Source organism: Hylobates moloch, unplaced genomic scaffold (genome assembly GCF_009828535.3).
Source record: "Hylobates moloch isolate HMO894 unplaced genomic scaffold, HMol_V3 SCAFFOLD_5, whole genome shotgun sequence".
Classification (NCBI taxonomy): Eukaryota; Metazoa; Chordata; class Mammalia; order Primates; family Hylobatidae; genus Hylobates; species Hylobates moloch.
The window spans coordinates 87,726,167-87,747,749 of NW_026652280.1; the positions used below are offsets into that span (position 1 = coordinate 87,726,167).

A 21,583-nucleotide genomic window follows, 5' to 3' on the forward strand; every position below is an offset into this window, starting at 1 on the left:
GTCTCTGGGTAGTTCCCCATCCACAGGCACCTGGGGAAATGGAGGCCATGGATGGCACAGCCTGGGCCTGGGCCTGGCCTGGATGTTCCCCACGGTGCCTGTTCTCCCTCCCTGTCATTCTCAAGGACGTCCCGGTTTGGACGGTGGCTTACGTGGCCACCCTGCCCAGGTCAGACAGCTGATAAAGGAGTGGCTGGAACACAAATCCACCTTTCCGAGCACAACCCAGTGTGCGTTCCATCACGAACCCTGCCTGTGAACCAGAGCAAAATGCCCCTGAGGAATCCAGACTCAGGAAAAAAACACTCAGCTGCGCGTGACTCATGCCTGTAATCCCAGCACTTCCATAGGCCGAAGCGGGCAGATCACTTGAGTCCAGGAGTTTGAGACCAGCCTGGGCAACACGGCAAAACCTCATCTCTATAAAAAATGCAAATATTAGCCAGGCATGATGCATGTGCCTGTGGTCCCAGCTACTGGGGAGGCTAAGAAGGGAGGATTTCTTGAGCTCAGGAGGTGGAGGCTGAAGTGAGCCGTGATCATGTCACTATACTCCAGCCTGGGTGGCAGAGAGAGACCTCATCTCAAAATAAATAAATAAATCAAACACTCTATCAGAGAGTCGGCAGTCTTCAACCAAAGAGAAATAAAAATCTGGAAATAAGTCAACAACAGTGTCCAGGCCTAAGAAAGACAAAGGAAATTCAGCAGAAGGAATGTTCACCAGCCTACAATCTCAGGAAGGGTCAGCAAAAATCAATTTGGCCCCTTTGACACTTCCTAATTCTGAGCACAGGGATGGAAAGAGCCGATTCCCCAGGGAGCCCGGAAGAAGCTTCACTCACCTGTCTCCTCTCCTGGGATCCGGGAAGTATTAAACATCCGCTCCCACTGAGCAGAGCAGAGTGGAATCGTGGATCCCAAAAGACGAATCTGTAACAAAAGTATATTTCAAACCAACAACGAAAATCCCACAGAAGAAAAGCAGCAAGTTGGCCAGGTGCAGTGGCTCACGCCTGTAATCCCAACACTTTGGGAGGCCAAGGCGGGCGGATCACGAGGTCAGGAGATTGAGACCATCCTGGCTAACACGGTGAAACCCTGTCTCTACTAAAAATACAAAAAATTAGCCGGGCGTGGTGTCGGGTGCTTGTAGTCCCAGCTACTCCGGAGGTTGAGGCAGGAGAATGGCGTGAACCCGGGAGGTGGAGTTTGCACTGAGCCGAGATTGCGCCACTGCACTCCAGCCTGGACAACAGAGCGAGACTGTCTCAAAAAACAAACAAACAAACAAAAAAAACCAAAAGAAAAGCAGCAAGCAGCAAGTTAAGACCACATGGAAATGGAAATGCTGAATGTGTTTTCTGTGCAAATTGCTTGGTTTGACTTCCTCTTTTCCAATGGCTCCCTGGAATGATTCATTGGGGGACTCGTTCAACCATGCCAGGGTGCAACTTCCTGCACAGTTAAATCTTAACACATTCTAATCGATTATTGATAACTGACACTTAAAACCAAAGAAAAATTTCAGGAAGAAAAGTCTTCTTTCTTACGAGCAACTCACCAGCTAGTATTAGTTCAAAAACAACAAGAGCTTCTACAAAGGGCAGATTACAGAACTGAAGTACAACAGATGCATATTCATTTAGGAGACACAAGGAGAATTAAATCTCAAAATAATTAGGCTGGGTGAAAGAAACTAGAATTTAGAAAAAAAGAGTGCATACTGTATGATTCCACTTACATAAAGCTTTAAAAATTGCAAACTAATCTAGAGTGACAGATAGTAGACCGGGGGGTCCAGGACCAGGTGGGAGGGAGAGATGACAAAGGGCAGAGGGGTTTTTGGGTTGACTGATGTATTCACCATCCTGACTGCAATGATGATGGTTTCTCAGATGCATCAATATATACACATCAGAAGTTATCAAACTCTACACTTTATTTTTTAATTTATTTTTTTTTTTGAGATGGAGTTTCGCTCTTATCACCCAGGCTGGAGTGCAATGGCATAATCTCGGCTCGCTGCAACCTCCGCCTCCTGGGTTCAAGCGATTCTCCTGCATCGGCCTCCCGTGTAGCTGGGATTACAGGCGCATGCCACCATGCCCAGCTAATTTTTGTGTTTTTAGTAGAGACGGGGTTTCACTATGTTGGCCAGGCTGGTCTTGAACTGCTAACCTCAGCTGATCCACCTGCTTTGGCCTCCCAAAGTGCCAAGATTACAGGCATGAGACACTGTGCCCGGCCACAAACTGTATATTTCAAACATGTGCAATATGTCAATTATATCTCTGTAAAGCTGTTTGTAAAGAATTTTTTGAAAGCAATTTGTTTGCCTACTGGTTTGATTTCCTCCCGGTCCAGTTTGCGCCTGTAAAGCAGGATGGCATGGATGGCGTTGCCGGCTCTTGCTGCCTGAATGTGAGTTGGAAGGATATACAGCAGATCCTGAAAAGCGAAAAAGGTGACATGGAGAGAATTTGCATAGGGAAAGATAAGCAAATTTAAACACATCACAGCGCATCCTGCATGCTGTCAAAATATTTCTAGAGATGCATCAATATACACACATATTCAGTTACATCTGCGACGCTACAAAATAAATGGTAATTTGATTTTCTACACTTTGTCTTTGACTTTGTAAATGTTTTATGAGAACATAAGTCCTCTAAAACTCTTGGGCTATTAAAGATGACTATTTGCACCCAATACCCTTATATAACACAGAGAAAGGAAAGCAAAAATTAGTTGGGGAGCAATTAGACAATCAGGAAGTTTTCTGGATGAGACACAATGAAAGGTTGAAATAATTGTTTATATAGAGCTGTGCCTGCAGCTTTCTAAATTTTGAGACCCTGTTCCAAATGTCTACATTTTCCACAATTGGAAGAAAAGGCCAAGGAACACAGGTCTAAGCTACATTTTGGAAGAGTCTGTGTCCACACTGTGTCCCCAGTGATGTAGAAAGTGCTTCTGTTTGTGGGAAATAAACACAGGTCTCCTGGCGGGAAGGGCATCAGATCAACAGCTCACTTCCAAATAGAGCAGGAAAAGAAGTTCTACGGACTAAACTGACGGTTTTTCTTTGAGTTTGAGATTATTTCAGATGGGGAAAAAAAAAGTTAAGAGAAAAAGAAAGGAACATTTTGAAATGAAGAAAAACAGAAAGAAAAAGCAAATGATAGGCCGGGTGCTCACGCCTGTAATCCAGCACTTTGGGAGACTGAGGTGCACGGATCACCCGAAGTCAGGAGTTTGAGACTAGCCTGGCCAACATGGCGAAACTCCATTTCTATTAAAAATACAAAAATTAGCCGAGCGTTGTGGCAGGTGCCTGTAATCCCAGCTACTCAGGAGGCTGAGGTAGGAGAATCGCTGGAACTCAGGAGGCGGAGGCTGCAGTGAGATGAATTGCACCAGTGTACTCCAGCCTCAGCGACAGAGTAAGACTCCATCTCAAAAAAAAAGTAAATGATTAAAAAATAAACGAGGGAAAAAAAATAAAAGGAAGTGAAGGATGGAAGGAAAAGGAAAGAGAAGAGTTCTATTTGACAGTTATTAAAGCAGTGGTCGAGAACCCAAATTGAGGGGCCTTCTAACCATCCATGCTTTGAAAGACAAAGCCCAGGAAACCAGAAACTACCATCGATGCACACCCCTCTGGCGTCTCAGAAAACAGTAGAGTGAAGCACAGTGCACTGGTGGCAGGATCTTGGCCAACCCACTGTCCCTGAGCTCTAGGGGTTCTGCAGGGATCTTAAGGCCGCTGTGGCACTAAGGTCCAGTGCTAAGCCATAAAAACAGCAAGACAGGCTGGGCATGGTGGCTCACATCTGTAATCCCAGCACTTAGGGAGGCTGAGGCAAGTGGATCACCTGAGGTCAGGAGTTCGAGACCAGCCTGGATAACATGGTGAAACCCCGTCTCTACTAAAAATACAAAAATTAGCCGGGCATGGTGGTGGGCGCCTGTAATCCCAGCTACTTGGGAGGCCGAGGCAGGAGAATCACTTGAACCCAGGAGGTGGAGGCAGCAGTGAGCCGAGATCGTGCCATTGCACTCCAGCCTGGGGGACAAGAGCAAAGCTCCATCTCAAAACAAAACAAAAAAACAGCATGACAGGTACAGCACAGTGAGGAATTCCTGTTTGCCAGAAACTTATTTTTGCAACCCAAATCCCCCTGCAGTAGCAGAGCACTCTGGGCTACTAGGCTAATACTGAAGGGTACTCACAGGGTTCTCCGGCCTGGAAGCAGGACAGAGAGGAGCATGAGCCAATCCCCAGAGCTTTCCCAGGCCATCCACAGGCCTGTGAAGACGCCACCTCTGTGGACAGACCCGCCGCCCCACCGTCCTCGTCAGACAGCAGCCCGGGCGGGGGCACTCACCATGGCATAGTAGTTGCTGTTCACCATGAGCGGCCCTCGTCCTCGGAGGTAGATGTACTCCTCCCACCAGTCGCTCACCTAGTGGGCGCAAACACCAGACAAACCCGCAGGCTCAGCAGGGGCCAGGCAGGCTCCCTGGCAGCAGCCCAGAGCCACGGGGAAGGGCAGGCAGTGCTTTTGGCAGACATCTCAGTGTCTAATGGGGGCCATTCCAGAACAGGGAACGCAGTCCTAACTAGACGGAATGTGACACCGTGGGAAATGAAAAGTGTTCTTTTTAAGTTGAGACAGGCAGAAAGAAGGTACATCACCTTCCTTTTGTAGGTGGTTCAAAAAGGGAAAAAAAAGCCAAAGTGGGAGGACTGCTTGAGACCAGGAGTTCGAGACCAGGCTAGGCAACATAGCAAGGCTCTAGATCTACATTAAAAATAAAAATAATAAATAAAATAAAAATTTTAAAACGTTTAAAAGACTAAATGGAAAGGACATCATAAATGTTTGACTGCTAACATGTTTTAGAAACCAATACTGTGGGCTAGGCATGGTGGCTCACACCTGTAATCTCAGTACTTTGGGAGGCTGAGACAGGAAGATCGCTTGATGCCAGGAGTTTGAAGCCAGCCTAGGCAACATAGCAAGGTTCCATCTCTCCAAAAAAAATTTAAGAAATTAGCCAGGTGTGGTGGCTCACGCCTGTAGTCTCAGCTACTTGGAGGCTAAGGCAGGAGGGTCACTTGAGCCCAGGGGTTCGAGGCAACAGTGAGCTATGATTGTGCCACTGCATTCCAGCCTGGGCAACAGAGCAAGACCTTTTCTCAAATAAAAGAAAACAGAAACAAAGGCCAGGTGCGGTGGTTCATGCCTGTCATCCCAGCACTTTGGGAGACTGAGGCGGGCTGATCACTTGAGGTTAGGAGTTCCGGACCTGCCTGGCCAACATGATGAAACCCCGTCTCTACTAAAAATACAAAAATTAGACGGGTGTGGTGGCGGGTGCCTGTAGTCCCAGCTACTCAGGAGGCTGAGGCAGGAGAATTGCTTGAATCTGGGAGGCAGAGCTTGCAGTGAGCTGAGGTCGCTCCACTGCACTGCAGCCTGGTGACGAGCGAGACTTTGTCTCAGAAACAAAAGAAAACAAAACAAAACAACAATGAAAAAACCAATGTTATGCAAAATTGCTCCACAGACTGCTTCTCGTCTTCCTGCTTCCCAGGTCTCCCTGAAGAAACCACCATCTCAGTCCGTGGCACTAACCTGGCGTTCCGCGGGTGTTGTCTCTATTCCCTGGCACATGTGTCCTGAGGCCACCCAGAGGCAGTGCCCCCCAACCACCTCACAGCTGCTGTCCCTTCACAGCCTGCTGGACCCAGGGATCGCTTCCTTTTCAGCTTTGTTCTGAAACACACGTACCTACAGAACAGTGCCCATGAAAGGGTCTCGTGTGTGGAGAGCTGTGCAGAGCTGATGTTTACCAGTCTAGCACACCCGTGCAGCCAGCGAACATGCCCGGCCCCCTGAGGCTCGGAGACCCCTCCAGGCACTGCCCATCCACCCACGATGCAACTTCTAGCACCACCTGCTGGTTCTGTCAGGGTCACTTTGGACACCTTCTCTTCCGTGTTAGTTGTTCCTCAAAGCTAGACTCCCTCCCTTGCTTCGTCTGCCAGAGGCCTGCTCTCGCCCTCCCAGCACGTAGAAGCCCAGCTAGCTCCCCACACACAGGGGGCCAGCTAAGATGCTCCGGTGAAGGAGATGCTCCTGGGACCACTGAGCCACACTCAACCCCAGGGAGGGGCAATCAGCACTACCCTATCCCACACCATCCCTGCATCCACCAGCGAGCTCGGGAAGGATGCCCTTGGAATCAAGATAAACCAAAGAGGAGGATGGGAGCAGGTCTCTGGGGCAGCATGGCACTGCTGCAGGAGGAACAGCTCACAGGAGGACTCTCCGGGAAAGAGGGACAGGGAGTGGGAGAGGGAGAGGGAGAGGCAGAAGGTTCCTGCATGCAAAACACAGCATCGTGCCGGTGCACCTGCACTCAGGGTATAACTGTCACTGTAGGCTGGGTTGGTGGCTCATGCCTGTGATCCCAGCATTTTGGGAGGCCGAGGTAGGAGGATCACTTGAGCCCAGGAGTTTGAGACCAGCCTGGTCAACAGAGTGAGACCCTGTCTCTACAAAAAATCCAAAAACCAAGAAACTGTCACTGTAACTACATGTCAGTCCTAACACATACATCCCACTCTGCACGCAGGTAAAACTATAGCTGTAACTTCCTAGGGTGTGATTTTGGCTAATCAAAACTGTCGTTTCAGCCCTGTTATCTCTGCCCCTCAAAATTAGTGTCTTCATACAGAGAAATTTCATCAAGAAAAACTGTGTATACAGACTTACGTAATTCGTAGCCCACCAGGATTTTAACTTCAAATACCACTGTAATCTTGGTCCAAGACTGACAGCAAAATCTTGAGCAAGTGCCGTCATCCGTTTGAAGTCTTCTTCCTTCATAAGAGGCCTCACCGACTCTAGATACTGGGATTATCGGGAAAAAAAATCACCCAAGTTAAAACATATTAATCAAAGCCTATGTTTGCCTCACTTGTGCCTTAGGAAAAGTTCTAACACATTGAAAAGCTTTTAGGCTGGGCATGGTGGCTCATGCTTGTAATCCCAGCACTTTGGGAGGTCAAGGCCAGTGGATCGCTTGAGCTCAGGAGTTCAAGACCAGCCTAGGCAACATGGTGAAACACCATCTCTACAAAAAACAAGACAAAAATTAGCTGGGCATGGTGGTGCATGTCTGTGGTCCCAGCCACCTGGGGGACTGAGGTGGGAGGATCGCTTGAGCCCAGAAGGTTGAGGCTGCAGTGAGCCATGATCACGCCTCTGCACCCCAGCCTGGGCAACAGAATGAGACTCTATCTCAAAAATAAAAAAGAAAAACTTTAGACTCTTCCCCCAAGTTGGTCTTGGCAGTCCTTAGACAGGTAAACTCCCTTCAATGCTAAATGGTGTCATAGGGTAATGATAATTTAACAATTCAACTTTTTCTTCCTTTATTAGCTTTAAGTGTCCCAAATCCTGCATCACCAGAAAATCCCATTAAATTTTTAGAATTTAAAATAAATTCTAGAGTTGACAAGAAAAGTTAACAAGGAAATTTCAAGAATGTCTCTTATCTATTATTTGGCCCTTAATAAAAGATCTGTTCTGACCTAAGTAAGCTTTGATGACCTGTGATGGTGACCATGAGATGGGGCACAGTCATGCTGAGAGCTGGGTGCTGGGGCTGGGCCGGTGCTCAGGCAGCAGGACGGGAACGAGGGGCTGGAATAGGTCACGGAGCCAGGCCAATGCCAGGGCCCCAGGTTCAGGGCTTTCAGCCCCCACCCCGCCTCATCCTTTTACATGTGCTACTTTGGTTGAACAAATGCTCAGAGGTGGAAACACAGAGAGCAACTGTTTAAAAAGACACTCAAAAGCTTCTGCTACACACCTAGGCAAGCTCTTACAGAAAGTAACACTGGTCAAGGTGCAGTAGCTCACACCTGTAATCCCAGCACTTTGAGAGGCTAAGGAATGCAGAGTGCTTGAGCAAGTTCTTGACCAAGCAATCTTGACCAGTTCAAGACCAGCCTGGGCAAACAGAGTGAGACCCCGTCTCTGTAAAAAAAAAAAAAAAAAAAAAAAATACAAAAATTGTCTCCCCCAACAACAAAAAGTAAAACTGTTGCTAACCCCACAATTTGTCATGAAATATTTTAATCCGACAAGTTGTCTGCTATAAAAAACAAAGCCTTGGTGCAATAGTAATCTCTCTAGGGTCCCTCCCTATACATTGAAAAGTAAGACCCCACTCCCTTAAAAGGGCCAGCTGTGGCTGGGCACGGTGGCTCATGCCTGTAACCCCAGCACTTTGGGAGGCTGAATCAGGAGGATTGCTTGAGCCCAGGAGTTCAAGACCAGCCTGGGCAACAAAAAAGTATTTGCAGGCATAGTGGTGCACACCTGTGGCCTCAACTACTTGGGAGGCTAAGGCAGGAGGATCACTCGGGCCCAGGAATTCAAGGCTGCAGTGAGCTAGGACGGTGTCACTGCATTCCAGCCTGGGCAAGAGAGTGAGACTCTGTCTCCAAAAAAAAGGGGGCGGGGGCAGTTGTCAAGCATGTTGAGGCTTATTCAAAGTAAAATGCCCGTGAATGAGACAGAGAATCATGCCCTGAATGAGGTGAAGTGGAACCCTGAGCTCTGCAACACAGACAGAGGTCACTGAAGGTCAAGCATCTCACCCTCACCCCATCCTGCCAGTGGAACAGGGGCTGTCATCAGCCCTGATTCGCAAGCATGGGCACAGAAGAGGAGAGATGGGGTGGGCCAGGTATGGTGGCTTGTGCCTGTAATCCCAGTATTTTGGGAGGCCGACGTGGGCGGATCACTTGAGGCCAGGAGTTCAAGACCAGCCTGGCCAACATAGTAAAATCCTGTCTCTACTAAAAATACAAAAATTAGCCAGGCGTGGTGGCGCACACCTGTAATCCCAGCTACTCGGGAGGCTGAGGCAAGAGAATTGTTTGAACCTGGGAGATGGAGGCTGCAGTGAGCTGAGATCATGCCACTACACCCTAGCTTGGGTGACAGAGCAAGATTCCGTCTAAAAAAAAAGAGCAGAGATGGGAAGAAACTTACCAAGGCCAACAGGAGGGACTCAGTAACCAAGCCTGGATTCAAACCCTTAACCCGAGAAGTTTTTGCTTATTATAGTTTTAAAATTGGGGTCCCAGGACGTGGAAAAACTAAAGCACCCATGCACTGCAGGTTAGAATGCAAAATGGTGCAGCTGCGTGAGAGTCTCGTGGTTCCTCAACGAGTTACCACAGAATTCCCATGAGCCAGTAATTCCACTCCTGGATACGTCCCCAACAGCGGATGAACAGGTCAATAAACTGTGGTCCTGTGGTCCTTCCATACAATGGAATATTATTTAGCCACAAAAAGGGATGAAGTTCATCCATGCTACAACATGGGTGAATCCTAAAGACGTGCTAGTCACAAAAGGCCGCATGATTCCATTTATGTGAAATGTCCAGAACAGGCAAATCCATAGAGACAGACAGGATATTAGTGGTTCTGAGGGGCTGGGAGAGGGAGGTAGAAGAATGGGTAGTGACTGCTTGGTGGCTGTGAGCTTTTGGGTGATGAAAGGTCCTGGAATGAGACAGCAGTGAGGGCTGCATGACATTATAAATGTACTTAGTGCCCCTGAACTGTACACTTGAAAGTGGTTAACAGTACAATTCATGTTGTGTACATTTTACCACAATTTTTTCAAAAAGAAAGAAATGGAGCTGCTCCCTATCCTTTTGTTCAATTAAAGAAAAAACAAGACCAAAGCAGGGAGATCACTTGAGCCCAGGAGTTCAACACCAGCCTGGACAAGATAGTGAAACTCCGTCTCTGGAAAAAATAAAATAGGGCCAGGCGTGGTGGCTCATGCCTGTAATCCCAGCACTTAGGGAGGGCAAGGCAGGCGGATCACAAGGTCAGGAGATGGAAACCATCCTGGCTAACACAGTGAAACCCCGTCTCTACTAAAAATACAAAAAAAAAAAATTAGCCGGGTGTGGTGGTGGGGGCCTGTAGTCCTAGCTACTCGGGAGGCTGAGGCAGGAGAATGGTGTGAACCCAGGAGGCGGAGCTTGCAGAGAGCTGAGATCGCGCCATTGCACTCCAGCCTGGGTGACAAAACGAGATTCCATCTCAAAAAAAAAAAAATTGCCATATGTAGTGGCATGCACCTGTAGTCCCAGCTACTCAGGAAGCTGAAGTGGGAGGATCATTTGAGCCCAGGAAGTCGAGGCTGTGGTGAGCCAAGATCGAGCCACTGCACTCTAGCCTGGGCAACACAGTGAGACCCTGTCTCAAAAAAAAAAAAAAAAAAGAAAACGAAAAAGAAATGAGTAGTTTTGAGGATGAAATGACAGGTTTTCTAGGTAGTGCCTTGCCCTTAGGGGCCTGGCTTTGAAGTGGGGCTGGTGGGTCAAGAAGCAGCCTGTCCTCAGACCAGCTGGAAGCTGACAATCACCCCACCCTCAGCTGATGACCCTCACCAATCAGATCAAAAACATTCGCCACCTAGCAACAGATGAACAGATAAATAAAATATGGTCTAGCCATACGATGGAATACCATTCAGCCATAAGAAGGAAGGAAGTTCTGACACAGGCTGCTATGTGGATGAACTTTGAAGACACTACGCAGAGTGAAAGAAGCCAGACACAAAAGGACAAATGTGATATGATGCCACTTATATGAGGTGCCTCAGATTGGCAAATCCAGAGGCAGAAAGTAGAAGAGAAGTTACTAGGTGGGAGGAGGGAAGAATGGGGAGTGACTGCAATCATTTAATACAATGTTGTATTTAGCAATTATGTAAAATAGCAAAAACTGGCCTGGCGCAGTGGCTCATGCCTGTAATCCCAGAACTTTGGGAGGTCGAGGCGGGTGGATCACTTGAGGTCAGGAGTTCGAGACCAGCCTGGCCAACATGGTGAAATCCCATCTCTACTAAAAATACAAAAATTAGCCAGGTGTGGTGGCAGGTGCCTGTAATCCCAGCTACTCAGGAGGCTGAGGCAGGAGAATCACTTGAACCCGGGAGGCAGAGGTTGCAGTGAGCTGAGATTGCACCACTGCATTCCAGCCTGGGTGACAGAGGGAGAGTCCAACACAAAAAATTAAATTAAATTAAAGCTTTAAAAAAATGCACCAAGCAGTTTCTCCATGCAACCTGACACTTTTTAAAAAACACCTAAGATGCAGCAGTAATGCACTGGGAAAAAAAAAAAAGAGTTCCCATGAGAACCCTACCAGGCACACCGCTGAAGGCTACCTGAGCCAAATGACGGTGACCTAGTTCATCATAATTAAGACCTAAGCCTTAATCCACAGATGGCTGACATTTCAATGTGAGGCCTAAGCCACACCTACCCTGTTCACAGTGTCTTTGACAGCCGGGACCGGCAGGCGAGGCAGCGATGTCTGGAAGCTGTACAACATGGGTTTTCGGCCTGAAAAGATCTTGACCATACCCTGAAGAGAGAGAATTATGTTTTCAGTCTACTGCCAAACCACCATGAATGCACCTGTTCTCACCTGATCTCGGAAGCTAAGCAGGTTCAGGCCTGGTTAGTACTTGGATGGGAGAATTACAATTTCAAAGACAAGGCTACGTTAAAGATCCGAAGCCACTTTTCCAGTGCGCACAACGTGCCAGCCACTTACTGATTTCCTGTGTCGATTTATTTTTCATCTTGTCCATCTTCTACCCGCCCCATACTTAACATGTTCTAGCAAATAAACATATGACTCCGCCCTCCATGCCAATAAAAACCTGGGCAACATGGTAAAACCCCATCTCTACAAAAAATGAGCCAGGCATGGTGGCATGTGCCTGTTGTCCCAGCTACTTGGGAGGCTGAGGTGAAAGGATTGATTGAGCCCGGGAGGGTGATGCTGCAGTGAGCCGTGATCACACGACTGCACTTCAGCCTGGGTGACAGAGCAAGATGCTGTCTCAAAAAAAAAAAATTTTTTTTTGTTTGGCAAAGAGCAGAGTCCCGGTGTGTGGTGGGCACTGCAGTGACTCCCACGCTTCTCTCACAAGCAGGCTCCCACTAAGGTTGAGACAGCAGCCGAGTCCAGGCAGGCACCACTGTGGGGGCCACCCTGAGGCGACCGAGCAGAAGGGCCCCAGGGCCAAGGTCGGGGCAGACAAGAAACCAAAACAGACCCATGGCCTCGTATACACCGGCAGACCCACGGAGCAGCCCCATTCGAGAAAAATTCTGCAGAAAATGTTCTCGTGATTACCTGGTCCATTAGAACCATTTAGGCCACTTGGCAAGACAGGGGTGAATAAAGCAGATGTTTCTTTACACATGTCTGGCCCCAGAGACCCAGGTTGGGCTTGAGGTGCCAAGAGAAGCCCAAAGCCCAGGGCCATGACTACAATGGGCAGATGGTACACAGGGCACATGCCTGCCTGCAGGGGGTCACAGGGACCCCAGCCCCCAGATGGAGGTCTTGAAAGTCCAGAGATGATGCCCATCTTGGAGGGTTGATTTTCAGAAAAACTAAGCCAATAATTTTTTTTTTTTTTTTTTTTGAGACAGGGTCTGGCTCTCTCGCCTAGGCTGGAGTGTAGTGACGCAATCACAGCTCACTGCAGCCTTGACCTCCTGGGCTCAAGCGATCCTCCCACCTCAGCCTCTCGAGTAGCTAGGATTACAGGCATGCACCACCATGCCTGGCTAATTTGCCTGGCTAATGTGCCTGGCTAATTTTTGTATTTTTAGTAGAGACGGGGTTTTGCCATGTTCCCCAGCCTGGTCTCAAACTCCTGAGCTCAGGTGGTTCACCGGGCTTGGCCTCCAAAAGTGCTGAGATTACAGCCATGAGCAGCCGTGCCCAGCCCCCGTAAAAAAATTTAAATTGAGGCCGGGTGTGATGGCTCATGCCTGTAATCCCAACACTTTGGGAGGTCAAGGTGGGCCGATCACTTGAGCTCAAAAGTTTGAGACCGGCCTGGCCAACAAAACCCCATCTCTACTAAAACTACAAAAATTAGCCAGCCATGGTGGTGTGCGCCTATAGTCCAAGCTACTCAGGAGGCTCAGGTGGGAAAATCACTTGAGCCTAGGAAGTCGAGGCTGCAGTGAGCCGTGATCGTGCCACTGCACTCCAGCCTGGGCAATGGAGCAAGACCCTGTCTCAAATAGAAAAAAAAAAAAAGCTGGGTGTGGTGGTTCACACCTGTAATCCCAGCACTTTGAGAGGCCAAGGCAGGATCACCTGATGTCAGGAGTTCAAGACCAGCCTGACCAACATGGTAAAACCCCGTCTCTACTAAAAATACAAAATTAGCCAGGCATGGTGGTGCATGCCTGTAATCTCAGCAACTTGGGAGGCTGAGGCAAAAGAATTGCTTGAACCTGAGAGGTGGAGTTTGCAGTGAGCTGAGATCGTAACATTGCACTCCAGTCTGGGCAACAAGAGTGAAACTCCATCTCAAAAAAAACTAAAATGAAAATAAAAATAAAAAAGAAAAACATTTAAATCATGAAATTTGGACAAGCATCCACATATATGGCAAAGCCATTACCTTAAATAAGGGATCCTTGGGATGAGGGCCAAGGCAAGCTGGGGGAACATTCCAGAAGCTAAGTCTAAGTCACGGGAGCCTGTGTGAGGGGTCAACTAAGGTAACCATTTAAAGCCTGACAACAAGTGAGTCAAGAACGCTACAAGGAACCGGATGGACAGCACTTTTATTTGATGAATGAATGACCTCAGCTACAAACCGAGCAGACCTCAATATAAAATGCTGCAGGTCTCACTAACGTCACGAAAGAGAAGCACTCTTTGGCCCCTGCTTTTGTGTCATGGTGACTCAAACCCCTCCAGCCATTCAAGGTTGAGGCCCAAGTCACCAACCAGGCATTGAGAGAGAAAAGGTCGCAGGGGTGTCCTTCTTCCCAAAGCCCAAACTGTCCACCCCCCTCCACAGCCAGAGGGACGCGCAATTACCATCCAGATCTTGGTGGCGCGACTCATCTTGCCGTGCTCAGCAAACATCCACCCATGGTAGGAGAGCAGCACTTTCAGGGAGTAGCGCATGGTGACGATGAGGGCCACCCACAGCCCGGTGCCAAACAGCATGCCGCTGACCACGTTCTTCATCTGGCTGGACATGCAGTCGCTGCGGAGACAGACCCAGACAAGGGAGGCTGTGCGTGAGGCCACACAGTGCCACCGACGCCACTGGTGATGCCACAGACACCACGTGCTGCAGGGCCCAGCAGCCTGCCCCAGGTAGAGCCAGGAAAGTCAGAGGGAGAGGACTTGTAGGAACCGAGCTCTTAAAACACTCACGGGCACTCTCCTCCTCGCCCCAAAACCAATCACGCTGAAAGTAGCTGGCAGACCCAGGCGCCCGGGACAGGCCTGTCTGCTCTCTTCCCGGAGGTCCCTTCAGCCCGATCTGCTCGGGTGGCCTCGAAACCAACCAGGGCTAATCTGTGTCTTCTGGAAAAAGATACAGCTTCCTCCAGGACCTCAGGACCAATGGCAGAGGGGATGCCATGAGGCCAGGACCTGGCCACCATGAGAGCCATGCCCTGCCGACCTGCACCTCCCCGGCAGGTGCACAAGAGATTCTGGGCCACTTTCTTCAGCTCTTGATGAATTTTTTTCTCTCAAACTTACTTTTAGATGTAATCGTAATCTCAAATTATTTGTTACAACTATTACCACCAGTATTTATATCAAAAGAGCTTGTTTTTGACTTAGGAGTATTTAACACAAATAAAGAAATGGACTGTGTAAAACGGTCATGTGAATATTCAACTTAAATACGGGAAATGTTTTTGTTTGTGAAGGAAGGTAGTATATAGTATGGTTAAGATGAGACTTTAAAAATGAGACGAAATGCAGGGTTTTTTTTGTTTTTTTTTTTGAGACAGAGTTTTGCTCTGTTGCCCAGGCTGGAGTGCAATGATGTGATCTCGGCTCACTGCAACCTCCACCTCCCAGGTTCAAGCAATTCTCCCACCTCAGCCTCCTAAGTAGCTGGGATTATAGGTGCGCACCACCACACCCAACTGATTTTTTTATTTTTAGTAGAGATGGAATCTTGCCATGTTGCCCAGGCTGGTCTCGAACTCCTGACCTCAGGTGATCCACCCACCTCGGCCTCCCAAAGTGGTGGGATTATAGGTGTGTGCCACCGTGCCTGGCCAGAAATGCAGCTATTTTGTGGTTTGTTTTAGTTTTGGTTGTTTTGGGAACTGCAAAATATTTTTAAAATGAAAACTAAGCATGCTTCAAATGATTAAAACACCAATATATATATAACCTAAAGGTGTCCCTAATATTTGAAAAGCACTAATTTGGCGAGATGCAGTGGCTCAAGTCTATAATCCCAGCACTTTGGGAGGCCAAGATGCGTGGATCACTTGAGTCCAGGAGTTCGAGACCAGCCTGAGCAACATGGCAAAACCCCATCAATACAAAAATAAAATTTAAAAAAGAAAATAAGAAATAAAAAATAATAAATAAAAATAATAATAAATATTTCTTCAAAATAAGAAATAAAAAAAAGAAAACCACTAATTTAACACTGTATAATATTTAAGTGGACAAAAACAAATTATCTACAAGGTTATATACTCTTGCTCCAAAATGTATATCTTTCTATAACCTGTGAAATCTAGCACTGGAGTTTAACTGTAGTCTCTTTTTTAAACCTATACACTCTTTTCTGGTCATCTAACCTATAAGCAAACTTGGGTTTAGGGATTTAAGAAGCTGTCTTTTAGATAATCTACGTTTTAGATTACTGAAAGAAAAAGACCTATATATTTACTTGATTTGCAAAAATAAAAATATTTTAGCATAAACAAATAAATGATACACTCAAGATTTTTAAAAATATAGACATAGAGACACTTAGATTAAAAAATGTTAGCAAAAAGCTTTCTTTGAAAGGACATGCTCCTTACAAGGCTATCGGGGACAGACTCAGAGACAAACCTCACATGACACGTATGACTCCACTTTTTTATTCTTTCTTTTTTTTAAGAGATAGGGTCTCACTATGTTGCTCAGGCTGATCTTGAACTCCTGGGCTCAAGCAATCCTCCTGCCTCGGCCTCCCAAAGTGCTGGAATTATAGGCCACCATGCCCAGCCCGACTCCACTTTTGAAGGCAGCGGCCCAGAGATACTGCAGATCCCCTCCAGGACAGGAAATGGCCCATGAGGCTGGAAGACGCTGGCCCTTAACCCGGCCTTTCTAAATTTAGGCCAGGGATGGCCCAGTTTACCAAAATAGATTTAAGAGGTACAAAGAAACAAATCTTACAAAGGCCCAGATTATTAAGGGCTTTAAACAGTCAATACTTCTAAATATAATCCAGTTTTAAGAGAGCGCCTACACTAGAGAGTAAATTAAAGATCTGGTCCGGGTGCAGTGGCTCACGTCTGTAATCCCAGCACTTTGGGAGGACGAGGCGGGTGGATCACTTGAGGTCAGGAGTTCAAGACCAGCCTGGCCAACATGGCGAAACCCCATCTCTACCAAAAATACAAAAATTGGTTGGGCGTGGTGGTGTGTGCCTGCAGTCCCAGGTACTTGAGATGCTAAGGCAGGAGAATCACTTGAACCCAGGAAGTGGAGGTTGCAATGTGCCGAAATCGCACCATTGCACTCCAGCCTGGGCAACAGAGTGAGACTCCATCTCAAAAAGAAAAAAAAAAAGATATTCATTAATCCCATGAGAGAATGAAAAGTACGTAGGAACAGCTCCACACGCAAGGCTCGGAGGCAGCTATCCACTGCAGGCCTGCGGGTCCTGGGACCTCAAGGAAGACAGCAGCTAGGCCCGCCCCAAGCACCCAGGTCTGCCAACTGCTTTCTGAGTGACAGCAATGACAGCAGTCCCCAGGCAGACAAGGAACCTGGCAGGCGTCCCAGCCAGGCATGCTTCTGCTAAAATGACTGGGAACTTTTATTATGTTTCTTGCAGACATTTACAGAGGCCTGAGCCAGCATTCCTGAGCTACCTCAAGGTTGCAAGCAACTCAGCTGGATGCTCAATGACTCTGGAGGGTTCAGGGGCTTCCTGGAGAAGGAACAGGATGTGGAGGGGTCCTCTGCAGACCCTTCGCAAAAAGAGGTTCAAGAATCAGGGCACCTGCTCAAGCTGTCATCAGGAGAGTCAGACCATTAATCTGCTTAATCTTTTATTTCTAGTCATCAGAATCAAGGCTGGGCACAGTGGCTCACACCTGTAATCCCAGGACTTTGGGGGGCCGAGGCGGGTGGACCACCTGAGGTCAATAGTTCGAGATCGGCCTGGCCAACATGGTGAAACCTCATCTTTACAAAAAATACAAAAATTATCCAGGCATGGTGGCGGGCACCTGTAATCCCAGCTACTCGGGAGGCGGAGGCAGAAGAATTGCTTGAACCCGGGAGGCAGAGGTTGCAGTGAGCCGAGATCGCACCATTGCACTCCAGCCTGGGCAATGGAGCAAAAACTCCATCTCCAAAAAAAAAAAAAAAAAATCAAATTCAGCCATTAACTGTGAGTTTTTGTTTACGTCCTTTTTTCTACCAGTTTATTTTCTTATTTCTTTCTGATTAAACAATATTTATATGCAAACAACCCGGAAGGCGTGACTATAAAGATCCAGAGCTTTATTTTTTAGCTTAGCCCTGACCCGGCATCGTGCCTTCCGCCTGCAACTCCTGGCCCCAAAACAAAGCCCATTATGAGGAGTTGGTGGCTATTATTGACCTCAGGTGATCCACCCGCCTCGGCCTCCCAAAGTCCTGGGATTACAGGTGTGAACCACCGTGCCCAAATGGCAAAAATGCGGTGTTCACTCGCATTTGTCTCACGGAAGCTTCTGGGGCAGGGGGTGGGGGGACCTCAGTGCTACACTGAAGAAAGCACAGATTTCAGAGCTGCGCAGAGCTGGGTTTGAACTCCAGCTTCCCCGCTCCCTCTTCCTGTGACTTGGGCAGACACCTGCATCTGTCTGAATGCTTCCTCACTGGTAAAAGGGACCCTAATGAGAGGTCACTGCAGTGCAGGCTCTGACCTTCCTAGATGGGAGTCTGGGCCATCTCCAGAACTGGATGGAATAACAGACATCACAAGCGTGCAATAAACATGTGCTATCAACAGGCGGCAAGTGGTTGGAAAAAAAAATAAAATGAACATGTGCTGAATGTTACCTAAGGTGTCTCTGGGCCTTATCTCTTGGTAGCAAGAAATAAGTCCCAGGAAAATCAAAACCCTAGGGGTGGGAGTGACAAGGGGGGGTCCCTGGAGATTTCTAAACTACCCTGACAGAGAGTTAAGTGGGTGAGGTCCCTGCAGAGGACCCCACAGCAGTCAGTTCAAGGGTCACAGAACTCTGGGATGAACAGACTCCAAGTGCAAAGAAATTACTACATGGGGAATCAGCCCTTTGAGCAGAAATTCCGTTTCAGAGCCCTATTGGCCAGTCTAAGGGCACTGTCATTATTGGCCAAACCCTCGGGCCCTGACACCTTCCGAGGGGTGCCCCAGGGCCACTACCACTCTTCTCACCCTGGTCTTCAGAGGAATGGCCGCAGGGGACCGCAAACTCCTAGGGGGACCTTAACACCACCCAGGAGACGGGAAGAAAGCTGATGTGAGAACAGCATCAGGAGCTTCACATCGAATCCAGGACAGTGACAATCATCACATTTGAAGAGACATAAAAACAGCAATAAAATCGGTAACTTCCCAAACAATTGGAGATTTCACACGATTACTTACGTCGTTTCCAGGGTCCGATTGATTTTTGCAATTATTCCTAACGAGGGGTCGATCTTGGCGTACATCGTTGTCATCACTCCCACCACCACGATAAGCCAACTGGAGGGGCTGGCCGGGTACACGCCAGTGATGATGCCGTTCTAAAGACAGACACACGGGCCGTGAGCGGTGTCCTCCCACAACCCACGGGACAATGACGCTTCATGGCCCCTGGCAGCAGGGCTGCTGGGACGGCAGGCAGTGAGAAGAGGGTGTCGGCAGTGTGCGTGCACCAAGAAACCATACCCCACCAGCTGGGACTCTCCCCAGAGTTTACAGCCTGCAGCGGTTCCAGTTTCCTCCCTTCCACTACTTCTGAGCCAAAATCCACCCTGAAAGCTTCCCCAAGAGTGGACACCCCGGGACATGATAATCAGCCCAGGCACTAGTTTAGCTGGTGAAGGACATCACTGAGCCACCATGACGTCCTGTCCCCAGCCTGCTACTGTCTAGAATGCCCTGAGACCCCAGCTCCAAAACTGCTCCTCTTGCCGCCCCTGTGTCAGAAGGCTGCTTAACCCTGAAGATTTCATGGGAGACCTCACTCCATGTCGAGAATTTGCTGTAAAATACTCCAGCCAAAAAAAAAAAAAAAAGGATTATATCAAACAAAATTGGCAAAATTGTTGAAACGAGGAAGGGAACAGTGGGGATCTTTAATCAGTCCTCTTCACTCTTGTGTATGTTTGACAATTCCAATAAAAAAAAATTCTTACTAAACCATCCTAATAAGATATTGATTTGACAAAGATAATGGATTAAAAATGACCAAAGCAGGCCAGGTGCTGTGGCTAACGTCTGTAACCCCAGCACTTTGGGAGGCTGAGGTGGGCCGATCACTTGAGGTGAGGAGTTTGAAACCAGCCTGACCAACATGGTGAAATCCTGTCTCTACTAAAAATACAAAAAATTAGCCAGGTGTTGTGGCGGGTGCCTATAGTCCCAGCTACTCAGGAGGCTGAAGCAGAAGAATCACTTGAGCCCGGGAGGCGGAGGTCACAGTGAGCCAAGGTTGTGCCATTGCACTCCAGCCTGGGCAACAGAGTGAGGCTCTGTCTAAAACAAAAAAAAATTAGCCGGGCATTGTGGTGGCACCTATGGTCCCAGCTACCTGGAAGGATGAGACAGGAGGATTACCTGAGCCCATTGAGGATACAGTGAGCTGTGACTGCACCACTGCACTCCACCCTGGGCAACAGAGCAAGACCCTGTCTCAAAAAAAAAAAAGAAAAAAAAAGAGGGGAGGGGAGAGGGAGAACAACATTCCCACTGGGTTGAATATGATGGCCAAGCCCCTGCATCCAAGTTTCTATTTTCCCAGATTCCAAGGTGAAAAACAGCAGCTCTCAGCGAGCCGAGCTAGTGCCTCAGTGACATCTTGGATGTCACCTTGGTGAGTTATTTATCTGGGCCCAAGAACCCACAGGCTGAGCCCCAGGGACACCTGTGCAGCTGTGCTGGCTCCCAGGGGCTCACCCGCCTCTCCGCTGTCCCTGCTGCCACCTGCCCTTGAGCTTAGGCCTTTCTCAGTGGCCCACTTCAGTGCCGCCCTCGGGGAAGGAGCACTAGGAAGTCCACAAACTGAATTGAGCTACCGCTGGGGCTGGCGGGGGGTCGGGCGGGGGGGGGGGGGGTCCACTTTTGACTTAATGAACTTTCACCTAGTTTGCGTGTTTTCAAACGTGCACTTACTCCTTCTATGCTGTTTAAAATAAATTAAAATACATGGAAAAACAAGACACTTAAAAAAGAACAAAGTTCCACTTCTTTAGATAAACAGAATTGAGAACATGTGGACTCAACCATATTTGAACTTATGTGGAGAGTTTTTTTTTTTTTTTTTTTGAGACAGAGTCTCACTCTGTCACCCAGGCTGGAGTGCAGTGGCATAATCTCAGCTCACTGTAAGCTCCGCCTCCTGGGTTCACACCATTCTCCTGCCTCAGCTTCCCGAGTAGCTGGGACTACAGGCGCCCACCACCACGCCTGGCTAATTTTTTGTATTTTTTAGTAGAGATGGGGTTTCACCGTGTTAGCCAGGATGGTCTCGATCTCCTGACCTCGTGATCCGCCCTCCTTGGCCTCCCAAAGTGCTGGGATTACAGGCGTGAGCCACTGCGCCTGGCCCTTATGTGGAGAGTTTCTAATGTGTGAATGTTTTATCAACAAAGTAGTTATTACATTCACTTGCTGAAGTTTGGAAAAAATCTTTTTATTTTTTTGAGACAAAGTCTTGCTCTATTGCCCAGGTTGGAGTGCGGTGGCTCAATCATGGCTCACTGCAGTCTCTGCCTCCCAGGTTCAAGCAATCCTCCCACCTCAGCCTCCTGAGTAGCTGGGGCTACAGATGCATGCCATCACACCTGCCTAATTTTGTATTGTTTGTAGAGATGGGGTTTTGTCATGTCACCCGGGCTGGTCTTAAACTCCTGAGCTCAAGCGATCCGCCCACCTCAGCTTCCCAAAGTGCAGGGATTACAGGTGTGAGCCACTGCACCTGGCCTGGAAAAAATCCTATTTGAACAAGGTGTAAAGGATTCTGACTCAGAGGAGAAGATGTGAATTCTAGTCTTTACTCTGCCTTCTATTAAGTAGGTCGTGGGCCCTTTGAGCCTCGATTTCCCAGCCTGCTTTAATGCATGCCCAGTCCCTCTACCTGCCTAATGGAACTGCTCCAAGCATCCAGTGAGCTAAAGTCTATGTGATGGTGTCCCCAAGCCTTAAGTACCATGGAAATAGGTAAGTGATATGCAGTCACCAGTCTGAAGCACGTAGACCT

At 48.1% G+C, this 21,583-nt stretch overlaps 1 protein-coding gene across 2 annotated transcripts in view; it reads right to left on the reverse strand.

Annotated features, from left to right (window-relative positions):
* Nucleotides 1–21,583, reverse strand: part of CPT1A (carnitine palmitoyltransferase 1A) — a 100,950-nt gene that overhangs the window by 53,015 nt on the left and 26,352 nt on the right. For both annotated transcript variants that reach the window (XM_032153723.2, XM_058439033.1), the window contains exons 3-9: nucleotides 18,766–18,905; nucleotides 13,980–14,151; nucleotides 11,382–11,483; nucleotides 6,789–6,926; nucleotides 4,392–4,469; nucleotides 2,344–2,451; nucleotides 846–933 (exon numbers count right to left, since the gene is read on the reverse strand). In XM_032153723.2, the coding sequence (XP_032009614.1) occupies nucleotides 846–933; nucleotides 2,344–2,451; nucleotides 4,392–4,469; nucleotides 6,789–6,926; nucleotides 11,382–11,483; nucleotides 13,980–14,151; nucleotides 18,766–18,905 (826 nt within the window). The remainder of the gene's footprint in view (nucleotides 1–845; nucleotides 934–2,343; nucleotides 2,452–4,391; nucleotides 4,470–6,788; nucleotides 6,927–11,381; nucleotides 11,484–13,979; nucleotides 14,152–18,765; nucleotides 18,906–21,583) is intronic.